This window comes from Triturus cristatus, chromosome 4_1 (genome assembly GCF_964204655.1).
Source record: "Triturus cristatus chromosome 4_1, aTriCri1.1, whole genome shotgun sequence".
In the NCBI taxonomy this organism is placed as follows: domain Eukaryota; kingdom Metazoa; phylum Chordata; class Amphibia; order Caudata; family Salamandridae; genus Triturus; species Triturus cristatus.
This window is the reverse complement of record NC_140585.1, coordinates 1156665994-1156681732: the sequence shown is the minus strand read 5'-3', so window position 1 is coordinate 1156681732 and position 15739 is coordinate 1156665994. Positions and strand designations below refer to the sequence as shown.

The 15739-nt window shown below is 48.9% G+C and overlaps 1 protein-coding gene across 3 annotated transcripts in view; it reads right to left on the bottom strand.

The window, feature by feature from the left end:
• Positions 1-15739, bottom strand: part of LOC146856237 (serine/threonine-protein kinase N1-like) — a 443024-nt gene that overhangs the window by 20258 nt on the left and 407027 nt on the right. For all 3 annotated transcript variants that reach the window (XM_085654308.1, XM_085654306.1, XM_085654307.1), the window contains exon 19: positions 4188-4330. In XM_085654308.1, coding sequence (XP_085510434.1) covers positions 4188-4330 — 143 coding nt within the window. The remainder of the gene's footprint in view (positions 1-4187; positions 4331-15739) is intronic.

Sequence of the window (15739 nt, the reverse complement as noted above, 5' to 3'; positions counted from 1 at the left end):
TTCTAAGTATAGAGAGCCCGTTCTGCAACTGAATCAGGTTGTGGGAAAAAGACAGGAAGTTCAATGGATTTGTTAAGATGGAAGTGAGAGACCACATCAGGGAGGAACTTGGGGTGGTGTAAAGGACAACCCTATCCATATGAACTTGGAAGAAGAGTTCTTCCAGGGTTAATGCCTGTAGCTCATTGAAAATATCTGAGTGAAGTGATAGCAAGCAGAAATGTCACCTTCCAAGAGAGGAACTGAAGGGGGCAGGAGTGGAGGGGCTCATGAGCCTTTTGACTACAATGTTGAGATTCCATGCCTGGGCCGGTGGGACCCGAGGAGGAATGACACTTGAGACCCTCCATGAAAGCTTTAATGACTGGAATCTTAAAGAGAGATGTGTTATCTATTCTAAAGGTAGGCTGCCATGGCAGTCAGGTGTAGTCTTATGGAGGTGAAGGCTAGACCAGAAACCTGCAAGTGGAGTTAGTAGCAGACAATGTCCTGCACTGGGGCTTTAAAAGGATCAAGATCTTTTGAATGGTAGTAGTACACAAATCTCTTCCACTTGGCCACACAACAGGCCCGGGTAGTAGGTCTGCAAGCTTCTTTAAAAATACTCATGCATTCAGGTGGAAGATTAAGGCACCCAAATTCCATATCCTTAGGTGCCATATTGCAAGACTGAGAGACCTGGTGCGTGGGTTCCTGATTTCTCGATGGTTGTGTGTGAGAAGGTCTGGCATGCTGAGGAGCCTTTTGCATGAAATCAGAGAGAGTTCAAGGCGAGTGGTAAACCAGGGCTGGCGAGCCCATGTGGAAGCCACCAGGATGAGAGTAAGGGACGGCTGCCAAAGCCTCTGAACAAATAGAAGGAGAGGAAGAGGCGGAAAAGCGTAGGGAAATTTTCCTGATTAGTTCATCCATAGTGCATTACCGCTGGAATGCAGGTGTGGGAACCTGGAGGCGAAATTTGGGCATTTGGCGTTTTCTGCTGCTGCGAACAGGTCTATTTCTAGGAAGTCCCATCTCTGGAAGTAGCGGAGGAGGACTTACAGGTGGAGTTCCCACTAGAGGACTTATTGCCACATCCTACTGAGAAAGTCGGACAAGATGTGGTCCATCCCTGGAAGATACTCCACTGCCAAATGGATTTTGTGGTGGAGAGACCCCTGCCAAATGTTCTTGGAGAGCTGTGAGAGTTGTGGCAAGCGTGTGTGTCCCTGTTTCTGACGTTAATACATGGCTGTCATATTGTCCATCTGGACAAGAACAACCTTGCCTATTAGGTGAGGTAGGAAAGCCTTTAATGTTAGTTGGATGGCTAGGAGTTCCAGGTAGTTGATTTGGAGGCCCTGGTGTCTGGGCTCCCATTGGCCTTGGACAGTCAGGTCCCATAAGAGCGCTCCACATCCCGTAAGGGAGGCATCCATTGTAGTAGTCCTCTGCGGAACTGCGTCGAGAAAATGCGCCCCCCACCCCCAGCAACAGGTTGTTGGTATTCCACCACTGCAGAGAATGACAATTGTGGTAGCTGATCAACACTAGATCTTGTCGATGCCCCCCCTCCCCCCACCCGAGACCATACTTGTGCTAGGCATTCCTGAAATGGAAGCATGTGTAACCGGGCATGGGGAACTATAGCAATGCAGGAGGCCATCATGCCTAGGAGTCACATGACTGTTCTGACGGTGACCTGTTAATCTGCCTGGAAGGGGTGGATCCTGTCAGCGTTCGGATCGGCCATGCCTACCTCCGAGTTGAGAATGGCCCCCAGGTAAGGTTGGATTTTGTGGCCTTGACGGATATATCATAACTTGTGAAGAAGGTTTATTGTGACCTGTGTGTGTTTGTGGCATTGCTGGCGGGTGGCCCTGCTTGCTTGAATCCAATGGCAAAGTGAGCATGGGACCCACATCTGGGCATGCCCTGCCAACTTAGAACGAACGAAGCAAACTCAAAGAGATGATGGACGGAGCGCTGAAACTTTTCAGACACTCACCAACAGTCACAGACCTGGGTTGAATCCATCATTGTTCTTTAGCTCACTTCGCCATCTCAGTTCAGACCCAGTTGTATGCAAATCAGTCTTGACCCTGTGCCTCATGGGAACAGTCCGGCCCGAACTGCCAAGCCAGGTGTTCCCTGAACTGGAAGCAAGCATCCTGGGACCGGTTTCGGGGTAACCCCCCTCATCAGCCAGGCTAGCTTGAATCCAGTGGCCAAGTGAGCAAGGGACCTCGTCTGGGCATACCCTGCCAACTTAGGGCGAACAAAGCAAACACAAGGAGATGATGGACGAAGTGCCAACACTTTTCAGACACTCACCCCGACGGATGTGGCTGATGTTCCCGCACAATGTCCTCTGGACCAAACCATTCTGGGGTGTCGTCGCCGCCGCACCTGCGCGACATCTCAAGTCAACGTGCCTGCAGGTCATTAAGAGACTTTTTGGAACTGAAGGAGCGGCAGACGTCGCTGGCAGTCTCATTGTGCTCGGGCGACAGGCACAAATTGCAGACTTGATGGAGGTACGTCCAAGGTCATTTTGCATGGCAGTGAGGACAATATTGGAATGGCGTCCGTTTCATCACCGTTGGGGCATGTGGGAAGATGCGACCAACAGTCATGAGTAGGCCCCGAATGACTAGGCCTGTGAGGGGCCGCGTTTGACCCGGACCCAAATTGATCTAAGTAACTAAACGCCAATCCGAGACAGACAGAAAGGGAGACGTGACCTAAATACAATACAGATGGAGGGAAGGAAGGAACCCGTGTGATCGAAAAAAGAACTCCACAACAGTGTCACCTGGAGCACACGACTGAACCGGACAACGGAAAGAAAACAATCTAACAATTGCAAACGGGTGGTGACTCAAAAACATTCTTCAAAGAAAAACAACTTGCACACATCCGGCCCCAACACTAGATGGCAGGATTATGCACAGCATGTGTATCTACAGCCACACATGCCTCAAACTTCTAAATGAACAAATAATGTATCCGATGCATAGGTGGTACTGTGATACCCACTACTATCATGTAGAAGCAGGATACTACTACCCATGGCCTCTGCCATCCTATAAGTACACATAAGCAAAAAGTTCAGATGCTGAAATTCACTAAACATGGTCCTCATGTACAGCTCAAAACAAGTGGGCAAACCATGAGAAATGGGCAAACCCTGCGATCCTCTTATGACAGAAAAGGGAAAGTATAATTATTTTTTTATTTTATTTATAACATTTTATATAGCGTTAACAAGATCCCGAAGGATAACGGAGCGCTTTACAAAAGGATGGAAGGAAGGATATAAATGCAATTGCCATGTGGCTGGGTTCCGATCAACTGAATGATGTCAGGGCCTTAAGCTCCTCACCACCAAAATTCCCTATAATAACTTTGTTACAAACCCAAAGTGCTCAGGGATTAGATAGGAAGTATTAGAATTATAAGTCCACTGGAACATTTGGAGAAAACATTCAATTAACTCAAGTTTGTACAGGTCTCAAATGAGACTAATTGTTTGGCAGACTATTACCCTAAACTGCAAGGAATAAGAAGTGTATATTTTTATTTAAGATTGAACATGTGACAGTGCTATCAGAAGGTACATTTATTTACCTTTCGCTACCATTACCACTTAAACTAAGCAGAAGGAAAATACTCACCCCTCTGATTACTTGATCAAGAGGCCTTCTCCTGTCGCCTATCTTTTTAACCATACCACACGGACCCCTGAATAAAGTTTCTTAGGGTACCAGTGCGTTTGTTTCAAGTCACCTACGTCACTCCCCACACACCCACAGTCAACCCTGCGGCGTTTCTCCAAAAAAGATCTCCAACAAAGAGCCCTCTTGCGGGGTCCGTGGGGGACTGCAGGACCACCCCCACGAGGAGCAACGCCCCATTATGAAGCATGACACCCGCTTGGGTGTGTGAGGGCACTTCTTCTAAAAGGAGGAATTCCCCCTCCTGAGAATTACCCATCCAACAGTTTCTCTGAGAGAGTCACTTTCACTAGTCTCTCTAGCAACCGAATAGGCCTGCTTTCTCTTCCTTTCAGGAACAGTTACCCTCCAGTGAGGATAGCAAATGATCGCCTGGCTACTGACTGGCCTATGAAGACAAAACCACCACAGCCCTGAAAAATATCCTGAGTCTTAGACCAGCTTTTTGTATCCAGCTGTTTGAAAGCTTACCTCTCCCACCATCATCTCATACACCAGGACACCAAAGCCCCACCAGTCTACTGCTCGTGTGTAAGATGTATCCGTTAGCACCTCTGGAGCAAGAAATTCTGGGGTACCACAGAAAGTGCTGGTGCGGTCTCCAAATCCCATGCCTAAGAGAGATACAAGAACATGTCACTGGGTAGTAATAGAAGTTTGCACCACTTACCTAATTTCAGATTATCTCTACATAGGATGATGTTAGGGTTAGACCTCTGGGCACCCCCCACATGTTTCATCAAAACAAGGTAGGAAAAGGAATATGCTACTTACCAGTATGCATCTGTTCTTGGCATGTAGAGCTGCAGATCTACACACTTGTGCATAGATCGCCATCTGGTGTTGGGCCCGGATGTTTGCAGTTTGTTTTTCCTCTTGGAAAGTCTTTGGAAGTCACGAGTTCGGTGACTCCTCCCTTGGATCGTATTGTGCATGGGCTTCGGCTCCATCCTCAGATTGTTTTTCGCCAGCAGGGAAAGATGGAGCGTAGTAATAACAGTGAAGATGCCCATGTGTGTGTTATCTAAATAAGATAAGCTGGAACAGATGCAGGTAGCTGGGGAGGCGGGAGGGCGTGTGTAGATCTGCAGCTCTACATGCCAAGAACAGATGCATACTGGTAAGTATCATATCCCGTTCGAGGCATATGAGCTGCAGATTATACACTTGTGCATAGATTATATAGCAGTACCCACCGTTAGTGGCGACCACCCGCATCTGTTGCAGTGGTTTGAAATAATGTTTTGAGTACAGCCTGGCCCACACTAGCTTGTTGCTTAGTTTGCACATCTACACAATAGTGTTTGGTGAAAGTGTGCGGTGTTGACCATGTAGCTGCTTTGCAGATATCTAATGGGATGTTCCCTAGAAAAGCCATTGAAGCCCCTATTTTACGTGTAGTGTGGGCTTTAGGGGGAACAGATAGCGTTCGTTTTGCTTTCAGGTAGCAAATTTGAATACATTTGACAATCCACCTAGCTATCCCTGATTTGGAGATGGGGTTGCCTTTGTGTGGTGGAGAGAAAGAGACAAACAGTTGTTTAGTCTTACGGAAGGGTTGTGTTCTCTCGATGTAGTGGAATAAGGCTCGTTTTACATCTAGTGTGTGAAGAGCTCTTTCTGCAACAGTTTGTGGTTGCGAGAAGAATACTGGTAGTTCTACAGATTGGTTTAGGTGAAAAGGAGAAATTACTTTGGGGAGGAATTTTGGGTTCGTACGGAGAACCACATTATTAAGGTGCATTTGTAGAAAAGGTTCTTGAATAGTAAATGCTTGTATCTCACTGACCCTTCTGAGGGAAGTGATGGCTACAAGAAAAGCGGTTTTCCATGTTAGGAATTGAAGTTCACATTTGTGTAGGGGTTCAAAAGGAGGTCCCATTAGTCTGGTGAGAACAATATTTAAGTTCCACACAGGTAAGGGTGGCACACTGGGGGGAATTATTCTTTTAAGGCCTTCCATGAAGGGTTTAATGGTAGGTACTCGAAAGAGTGAGAGATGTTGACTGTTTTGTAGGTAAGCTGCTATGGCTGCGAGGTGTAGTCGAATGGAGGTACAGGCTAGATTGCACTTTTGTAGGTAAAGTAGCCTATGATGTGTTGAATGGACACATCTAGTGGATTGATGGCGTTATGACAATAGATAACAAAAGGTTTCCACTTGGCGGCGTAGCACGCTCTAGTGGTAGGGCGCCTAGCTTCTTTGATGACGTTCATACAGTCAGGAGGGAGATTTAGGTATCCGAATTCTAGGATTTCAGGAGCCAGATCGCAAGGTTGAGCTGAGCTGGGTCCGGGTGTCTGATCTCTCCATGGTTCTGGGTTAAGAGGTGTGGAGAGAGGTGTAATTTTTGATGTGGTACTACCGATAGTTCCAGTAGTGTGGTGTACCACGGTTGTCTGGCCCAAGTTGGCGCTACTAATATTAGTGCGAGGGAGTGCTGTTGTAGTTTGCGCACTACTAATGGAATTATTGGGAGAGGCGGAAAAGCGTACGCAAATCTGCCTGACCAGTTCATCCATATCGCATTGCCCTTGGACAATGGGTGTGGGTATCTGGCGGCGAAGCTTGGGCATTTTTTGTTTTCGTGGGTGGCGAAGAGGTCTATCTGTGGATGCCCCCACATTTGAAAGTATGGGTGAAGAACTTGCGGGTGAAGTTCCCACTCGTGAAGTTGTTGTGTTTGTCTGCTGAGTAGATCTGCTATAGTGGTTTGTACTCCTGGGACATGCTGGGCTAGGAGAAAGATTTTCCGGGGTATGGCCCATCTCCATATGCTCTGTGCTAATTGAGAGAGCTGTGGAGAGTGTGTCCCGCCTTGTTTTTGAATATAATACATGGCTGTCATCTTGTATGTGCGGATCAGGACTGCTTTGCCCAAAATTTGCGTCTGAAAGAATTTTAGGGCTAGGAAGATCGCTAGTAACTCCAGATGATTGATATGGAGTAGCTTCTGTTGAGGTGACCACTTGCCTTGCACGGTGAGATGTAATAGATGAGCTCCCCAGCCGGAGAGCGATGAGTCTGTTGTTAGTACTACCTGTGGAACCGGGTCCAGGAACGGTCTACCTTTGGAAAGGTTTGTGGTAGTCCACCACTGCAGAGAGCGATGGGTACGACCGTCTACCAACACCAGATCTGTTAATTGACCCTGGGCCTGGTTCCATTGGTGCGCCAAGCACTCTTGGAGAGGACGCATTGCGTGAGGTACTATGAAGATGCAAGAGGCCATCATCCCTATTAGTTGCATGAACACCCGAGCTGGAAGGAGGTGTTGTGCTATAAATTTTGCGCGCAGAGCCTGGATGCTTGCAATCCTGGCAGGATTGGGGTAGGCAAGCGCTTTTGAGGTGTCTATAGTGGCACCTAGATATTGTTTTATGTGGGATGGGTGGAGATGCGACTTTTCGTGGTTTACCGTGAAGCCCAGCTGATGAAGTAGCTGGATGGTGGTGAGTGTGTGTTGTACACACTGATTGTATGAACTGGCTTTTATTAGCCAGTCGTCTAGGTAAGGGAAGACGTGAATGTGTTGTCTTCGCAGATGTGCTGCCACCACTGCTAGGCACTTGGTGAATACTCGTGGTGCGGTTGTGACTCCGAACGGGAGCACTTTGAATTGGTAGTGGTGGCCGTCCACTACGAATCTGAGGTACTTTCTGTGGGCCTTGTGCACTGGAATGTGGAAGTAAGCATCTTTTAGGTCCAAAGTGGTGAGGAAGTCGTTTTGGGAAAGTAGCGGAAGTACCTGCTGAAGCGTTACCATATGAAAGTGGTCTGAGTGTATGTATGTGTTTAGGGGGCAAAGGTCTAGGATGGGCCGTAGAGTTTCGTCCCTTTTTGGTATGAGAAAATACAGGGCGTAGACCCCCATATTTTGTTGGTTGGTTGGAAAATGTTCTATTGCCTCCTTGTCTAGGAGGGAGAATACCTCCTGCTTGAGTAGCCGTAGATGTTCTGGTGACATCGGGCGTTGTCTCGGTGGAATGTTTGGGGGGTAGATGTTAGTTCTAGGCAGTAGCCTGACCGAATTATTTGTGTCACCCATTTGTCTGAGGTGATGGTAGTCCAGACTGGAAGGAAATGTTGGAGTCTGCCCCCGACCGGAGTGTGATGGTCTGGGGGAAGTGGAGGGAAGTCATTGGGGAGGCGCAGTGGCAGAGTGGGCGGTATTTGTTTTGCCTCTGCCTTTGTTATTGTTGCCCCTGTAGCCACCTCTTTGGTAACCCCTTGTAAACGTGGACTGAGTAGGGGATTTGTATGCAGTGGAAGCGGAGTCTGAGGAGTAGCCTCTGGATGTGCTCCGAAAGGAAGTGCGGCGAAAGGAGCGTCTGGGAGGGTGAGATTGTAAGGCTCCCATGGATTTTGCAGTGTCCGTGTCCTTTTTCATTTTCTCCAGGGCGTCATCCACTTTGGGGCCAAACAGGTGTTCCTGGTCAAAGGGATGGTTAAGGATGGAGGCTTGTACCTCTGGTTTAAAACCGGATATCCTTAGCCAGGCATGGCGGCGGCGAAGGACACTAGTATTGATAGCCCTAGAGGCTGTGTCTGCTGCATCTAAGGCACAACGTATGGAGGTATTAGTAATGGTTTTGCCCTCCTGAATGAGTTTGTTGGCCCTAGCTTTATATTTATCAGGGAGATGGTTCATTATGGCTTCCAATTCGTCATAATGGGCCCTGTCATATCTGGCAAGTAGCGCCTGTGTATTGGCGATACGCCATATGTTGGCAGCTTGGAATGCAGTACGCTTGCCAGATGCGTCCAAGAGTTTAGACTCTTTGTCAGGTGGTGGTGCTTCGCCTGATGCCTGGGAGTTGGCCCTTTTACGTGCGGTGGAGACTACTAGAGAATCTAGTGGTGCAGGCCCTCTAATGTAGGAGGGATCTGTAGGGGCAGATTTATATTTCTTCTCGATGCGCGGGTTAATGACCCTGGCTCTGACTGGGTCCTTAAAGACCTCTGGTGCATGCTTTATAACTCTTTTGAGCATAGGCAATATAGAGGTGGTCCTATGTGTGGTGTCGAATGTATCGAGGAGGAAATCCTCCTCCACGGGGTCGGTGTGTAGATATACCCCGTGTGCCGCCCTTTGCAATAGGTGGGTGAACCCCAATGAGTCTTCTGGTGGAGAAGGTCTGGAATGGTAAAGATCGTCCTGTGGGACGTTAGGGACATCAGGGACATTATAATCGTCCCATGGGTCTGGGGACCCTGTGGGGGTGGGGTCCCCTGTAGGTAGTTCTTGGGGTGCAGCCCCTATGTCGTCATATGGATCCCCCTGATCATCATCATCCGGAGACGGAGTTGGGGAATGATGAGGTGGGGGTGGAGGTGGAGAAGGTGGAGGCGGTGGAGGATGTGGGGAAGGTAGTCTGAAAGGGGAGGTAGCAGAGTCCTTCCTCTTTGGAGGTGGAGGCGGAGCCGGTTTCTCCAATTGTCTCTTTTTAATAGAGAGCATTAAATGTCCAGTTTTGGAATCCTTGGTTAAAGTTTTTTGTAAGGCATCCGGTGTAAAAAGTTCTGGTGAGGCTGGTTGGTCCGTCGGCGTCGAAGACGTCGGGGCCGTTGGTTTCTTATGTTTTTCTGTGCCGGTTCGCTGTTTGGAACCATGCTTAGGAAATTCCGGTTGTTTGGTAGGCGCCGAGATGGGTTTCGGCTTCGAAGTGTCGGTGCCAGTGGCCTTGTGTGCTTTGGTCTGTACCGAAGGTGGTGTCTGTACCGAAGAGCTGGGTTTCGACCCCGAGTGTTTCGGTGCGGGGCTCGGTGTCGAGATGGAGGCCGGTTTCTTTTTCGGTGCCAAAGAGTGTTTATCGGTACCGACAGTGGGCTGGCTCGAGCCCGAGCCGCCGGAAGGCTTACTTGGCTTCTTTACTGGGCCCGAGGGTTTGGTGTGTGAAGGGTAAGTTACTTACCTGTAATCCTAGTTCTCTTCCAGGGGTATCCTCATCAAAGTCATAAGCACTGAATATTCCCGCCCATGTGCGGGGACCCCGGAAATAATAAAATTATATATGTAAAAACATACATATATACAGCTCTGTATATATATAAACATATATCATTTTTTCCAAGCAAATGCAGCTCCCATAAAAGGCTAGGCAATGTAAATATACACATCCAATAACACACATATATATATATATATATATATATATATATATATATATAAAGGTATAACAATACACCTAAATCTCTTTTTTTTTTTTTAATGAGGTAAACACTCATGAGAAAGCAAAAAATAAAGAGAACAAACTGTGGAAAAACACAGATGTACAACACATTGCCAGCCTGCAGGCTGCATTGCAATATAATACCATAGAGACTAAAAAGCCCTGTACAGGTAAAAACTGGCACCGTGCCTTTAAGGCAGCCCTGACTTCCATATCCCATCATGCCTCAGGGGTGACAGTTAGGTCAGTTGTTCTTTGCGGGACCGTAGTCCTAAACACAAAGATATATCCTTTCCATAATGAATAATACACTTCTTCTCATTTGCCTGGGGAGGTGGGTGGGTTGCTTAGGACTTTGATGAGGATACCCCTGGAAGAGAACTAGGATTACAGGTAAGTAACTTACCCTTCTCTTCCAGGGGATCCTCATCAATAGTCATAAGCACTGAATAGAGTAGCAAGCTCCCCTTCCACCTGCAGGCAAATGAAACTAAGGTTGTATCACCCATGGAGAAAGAGAATCATGAAAATGATTATGCATGGAACAGATTCCTCAAGGAGGCTTGTCCTACTTGAGTGTCTGCTCTGGTGTCCGAATCCAGACAATAATGCCTGGTAAAAGTGTGGACAGATCTCCAAGTGGCTGCCTTGCAGATCTCGGAGAGTGGGACATTATTGAGAAAAGCCGCGGTAGCCGCTTTTCCTCTTGTCGAATGCGCTTTAGGGCGCGCCCCCAATGGTTTCTGAGCCAGTTGGTAGGCCAATGTAATACTTGAAACAATCCACCTAGCAATGGAACGTTTGGATGCAGCAAAGCCCATACGGACAACCCCATAGTTCACAAACAATTGATCAGATTTCCTGACATTCTTAGTCCTATCTAGGTAGAATTTTAGGACCCTTTTGACATCTAGAGAATGCAACGCCCTCTCTGCCGGAGAGGAGGGGTTGGGAAAAAAGGTTGGTAAGGAGATGGCTTGGTTTACATGAAACTCCGATACCACCTTGGGTAGGAACGAAGGATGAGTTCTCATCACCACCCTATTTTGATGAAAAATAGTGTAGGGCTCTTTAGAACAGAGGGCCTGTATCTCACTGACCCTCCGTGCTGAAGTGATGGCTATTAAAAATGCTGTCTTCCATGTGAGGTGCTGTAGGGTAGCCTTATGAATAGGCTCAAAAGGAGAACCCATGAGCTTCGACAGAACCAAGTTTAGCTCCCAGGAAGGAGAGGGAGGTCTAACAGGGGGATAGACTTTCTTGAGTCCTTGCAAGAAATCCTTCACTACCTGCACTTTAAAAAATGACTGCTGTGAAGGCGAACGCCTGTATGCTGTTATGGCTGCTAGGTGAACCTTTATGGATGAAAATTTCAACCCTGCCCTCGCTAAATGTAGAAGATAGGGCAAAATTACATCCTCCTGGCATTTAGTGGGATCATAATGATGCTGAGCACACCATATATAAAATCTTTTCCACTTACAGAAGTAGGAGTGTCTTGTCGAAGGCCTCCTGGCTTCCTTCAGTATGGACATACACTCTTGAGGGAGGTTCAGATGGCCATACTGGAGGACTTCAGGAGCCATGCTGTTAAGCTCAGCGAGGGAAGGCTGAGATGGTAAATCTTCCCCTGCATCTTGGATAACAAGTCCGGCCTGCACGGCAGCCGCTTGTGGGGTCGGATCGACATGTGTAGGAGATCCGTGTACCACCACTGCCTCGGCCAGTCCGGTGCTATGAGGATCATCTTGGCAGATGAATTCTGCAACTTGGTCACCACCTTGGGGATTAGTGGGAGAGGCGGAAAAGCGTACACAAATGTCATTGACCAATTGATCAAAAGGGCATTCCCTAGGGATCCTGGTCGATGGTATCTTGAGGCGAAGCCTCGGCATTTTGTGTTTTGCTCGTCCGCGAAGAGGTCCACTTGCGGATGCCCCCATTCCCCGAAGATGTCTTCTAACACCTCGTCGTTGATTACCCAGTCCTCTGGCTCTTGAAAATGCCGACTGAGTAAGTCTGCTTGCACGTTGAGTTCTCCTGGTAGGTGCACCGCTTTCAATGAGATGTTCCTTGCTAGGATCCAGTGCCACAGGGACTGAGCTTCCAGCGAGAGCGTTCTGGATCGAGTACCCCCCTGCTTGTTCAGGTAGTACATTGTGGTGGTATTGTCCGTCTGCACTAGAATGGTACTCGTCGTGATCGCAGGCAGGAACGCTTTGAGGGCTAGGTGGACTGCCCTGAGCTCCAGCATGTTGATGTGGTACAACTGCTCGCTGCTGGACCACTGTCCCTGAGTTTGCAGAGTCCCAAAATGCGCACCCCATCCCTGAAGGGAAGCGTCGGTGATTAAGGTCTGAGTTGGGGGCTCTTGATGGAAGGGGATCCCCACTTGTAGATTCCTTGGCTTCAGCCACCACTTGACTGACTGTTTGGCTGCAGAGGAGAGGCAAACCTTTTCTTCCCACAGGGAGTTCCTTTGATCCCATTTGTCCTCGAGATCTTGCTGAAGAGGACGCATCCTTAGCCTGGCGTTGGGCACTAGGAAGATGCAGGATGCCATGGCCCCTAGCAGAGAAGAGATTTGCCTTGCCGACGACAGATTGCTGGTTATAATCTGCCTGCCTTTTAGCATAATGGATGACTGTCTTTCCTCCGAAGGAAACACTTTTCCTACTACGGAGTCTATAGTTGCGCCCAGGTAGTGGATCCTCTGCGTTGGTGTAAAATTGGACTTTTTGGCATTCACTCTGAGACCCAACTTGCAACATAAGTTCAGGCATAGCGACAGCTGTGACCGCACATTCTGTGGTGATGAGCCCTTTATTAGCCAGTCGTCTAGGTAGGGATAGACGAAGACTCCTGCGCGCCTCAGAGCAGCCGCTACTACTGCCACGCATTTTGTGAATACTCGAGGAGCTGACTTCAGGCCAAATGGGAGGACTTTGAGCTGATAGTGAGAGTTGCCTACCACAAACCTGAGAAATTTTCGATGATTCCTTAGTATGGGAATATGGAAATATGCATCCTGAAGGTCCAATGAACACATCCAATCGCCCATCCGGAGAAGAGGATATATTTGGTGGAGCGCCAGCATGCGAAATTTTTCCTTTCTTATGTGTTTGTTTAGTATCCGTAGGTCTAAAATGGGTCTGAACTCTACCTTCACACTCCTCTTTTGGATGAGAAAGTATCTGGAGTAAACTCCCTTTCCTCTTTGGTTTATGGGCACTTTCTCTATTGCAGATTTGAGTAGAAGCGTCGCTACCTCTTCTCTGAGCTGCTTTAGATGCTGGGATGAATTGACAGGAGGAATCGATGGGGGGTGACTTCTGAAACGAAGCGAGTACCCATGACGCAGTATATTCAGTACCCACTTGTCTTTTGTGATGGACTGCCACTCTGGAAGATGATGTGCAACACTTCCTCCCACCGGAGCGGTGGACAGCATCGGAGGAAGCGGCTTCTCATTGCTTCCCCGGAGCTTTGTTTCCAGCATTTGACTGCCTGTTGTTACCCCGTCCCCTGGATGGCTTGCGGGACTGGTATTGCTGTTTCTTTTGACCTTGCTGGTCCTGGTTCTTTTGCCAATGAGGGGTTTGAACCCTCTGTTGGTAACTGCGCCTGTCATTTCCCTTGCGGCGTCGGAACTCTTTTCTCTTTTCAAGCCCGACAGCTTTCATGGTCTCCAGCTCTGCCTTCATACGGGCCATTTCTTCGTCTGCATGGGACCCAAAAAGAGAACTACCGGAGAAAGGCAGATTTAAAATTCTTGCCTGCGCTTCCGGTTTCAAGGCCGTCAATCTAAGCCAGGATGATCTTCTGGCTGTGACTCCATGTGCATATTCATGCGCTGCCAGTGTTGCCCCGTCCGCCGCTGCACTTATGATCTGGTTAGAAACCAGACTCCCCTCATGCAAAATCTCTTCAAAGTCCCGTCTGTCCTCTGATGGAACTTTGTCAATGAACCTCTGCAGATAGTCCCATAATGACCTATCATAGCGCCCCAGAAGCGCCGAGGCACTCGCCACCTTTAAGCTTGAGGATGCTGAGCCGCAAACTTTCCTCCCCCAGGAGTCTTGTGTCTTACTGTCCTTATCTGGTGGTACCGTTGAAGACCCAGCTACTGCATGTGTCTTCCTGGCAGCGGCGGTGATGACAGAGTCCGGTGGAGGATCTGATTTAAGGAATAGAGGATCCTCCGGAGCTGGACGGTACTTTTTTAGAATTCTCGCCGGCGCCGTTTTGGTGGTTGCTGGTGTGAGAAAGATATCCATTACCGGTTGTAACAAACCGGGGACTAATGGCAATAACGGGCGTGACACTGTGCGTTCATGAAGAGTTTCAAAGATTATGGATGAAGTGGTCTCCTGAACCGGCATAGGGATATTTAATTTTGTAGCTCCTCTACACAACACTTCCTGAAACGTAGAAATATCATCTACCGGAGATACCCGAGAGGGTGGCGTCTCCAAGAGTGTCAGTGAATAATCCCTTTTGGATGATCTGGAAGAAGGGGAGGTAGAAGGGGTTCTACGGCGCCTTTTCTCTGATCTGGTCGACCCTCTTCTGCGGGAGGGAGACCTGGATCGCCTTCTTGGTGCTCGAGAGTGACTTCGGGATTCTCTTTCTCGAGATCTTGGTCTGATCGGTGTCGCTGGGAATACCACGCCCCTTATTCTTGTTAGCGATGCCTTTATTGCGTCTGGCATAGCAGGGTCCTGAGGCATCTCCCTTACGGGACTTTGAGGTACCGCATTGTCCTCCTCCTGCGAACTTTCTCTTGCAGGTACTGGAGATTGATGCACAAGCTCTGGTGATTCGGATCTTGAACCTGAGCCCTCTGATCCTGAAGGCGAGATAGATATGAGACGCGGTGACTCAGGAGTTGTATATATCAGTCTATGAGGAGATTTTCGCCTTGAGACTGGTCGAATCGTGAGGCGAACATGTGACACCTCCTGCGTACCCTCAACAGAGGGCTGCCTCGACGGTGATAGGCCTATCACCGGAGATCTTTGACTCGAATCTTCGGGGCTCCGAGCTTCTTGTCTCGACGTCGAGATTATCTTCGACGGAGGCTTCATGTACCTCACCAAAGCTTTGGAGACCTGTGAGGACGGAGGCATCTGCCTCGACGTCGACTCCGACGGAGGCACCTGCCTCGACGTCGACTCCGACGGAGGCCTCTGCCTCGACGTCGACTCCGACGGAGGCCTCTGCCTCGACGTCGACTCCGACGGAGGCTCCTGCCTCGACGTCGGCCCTGACGGAGGCGTCTGCCTCGACGTCACTCCTGACGGAGACTTCTGTCTCGACGTCGAATGCTCCGACGACGTCGAAAACCTCTTCGCCGTCGAACGATGTTTCCTCGACGGCGATCTTGATGGCGATCTTGGTCTCGACGTCGACTGTGGTAAAGATCGCCTACGTACTTCTTGCGACGTCGACTGATGTCTCGCCGACCTCGACGTCGAACGATGTCTTTCTTTCGACGACGAACGATATCTTTGTGCAGACGTCGATCGATCTTCTCTTGACGTCGACAGATGCTTTTTCGACGTTGAACTGTGGCGCCGAGTCCTCGACGTCGAGCCTTTAGACGCCGTCGACGTCGAACGCATCCGCTTCGACGCTGAATCTAAAGTCGACGATGATTTTCTCTTTGCAGCATGACTTCCCCTTGACTCCTCACCTCTCAGCGACGATCCCGCCGCTGGAGTCTTCGACGCCGAGCTCGACGTCGATGGGGAGCAAACAGGGACCAACTGCTTCGACGTCGACCGTTCTGCTAGGCCATACAGCCTAATCCTCTCTCTCTCCTTTAAAGTCCTTTTGGAAAGGTCTTC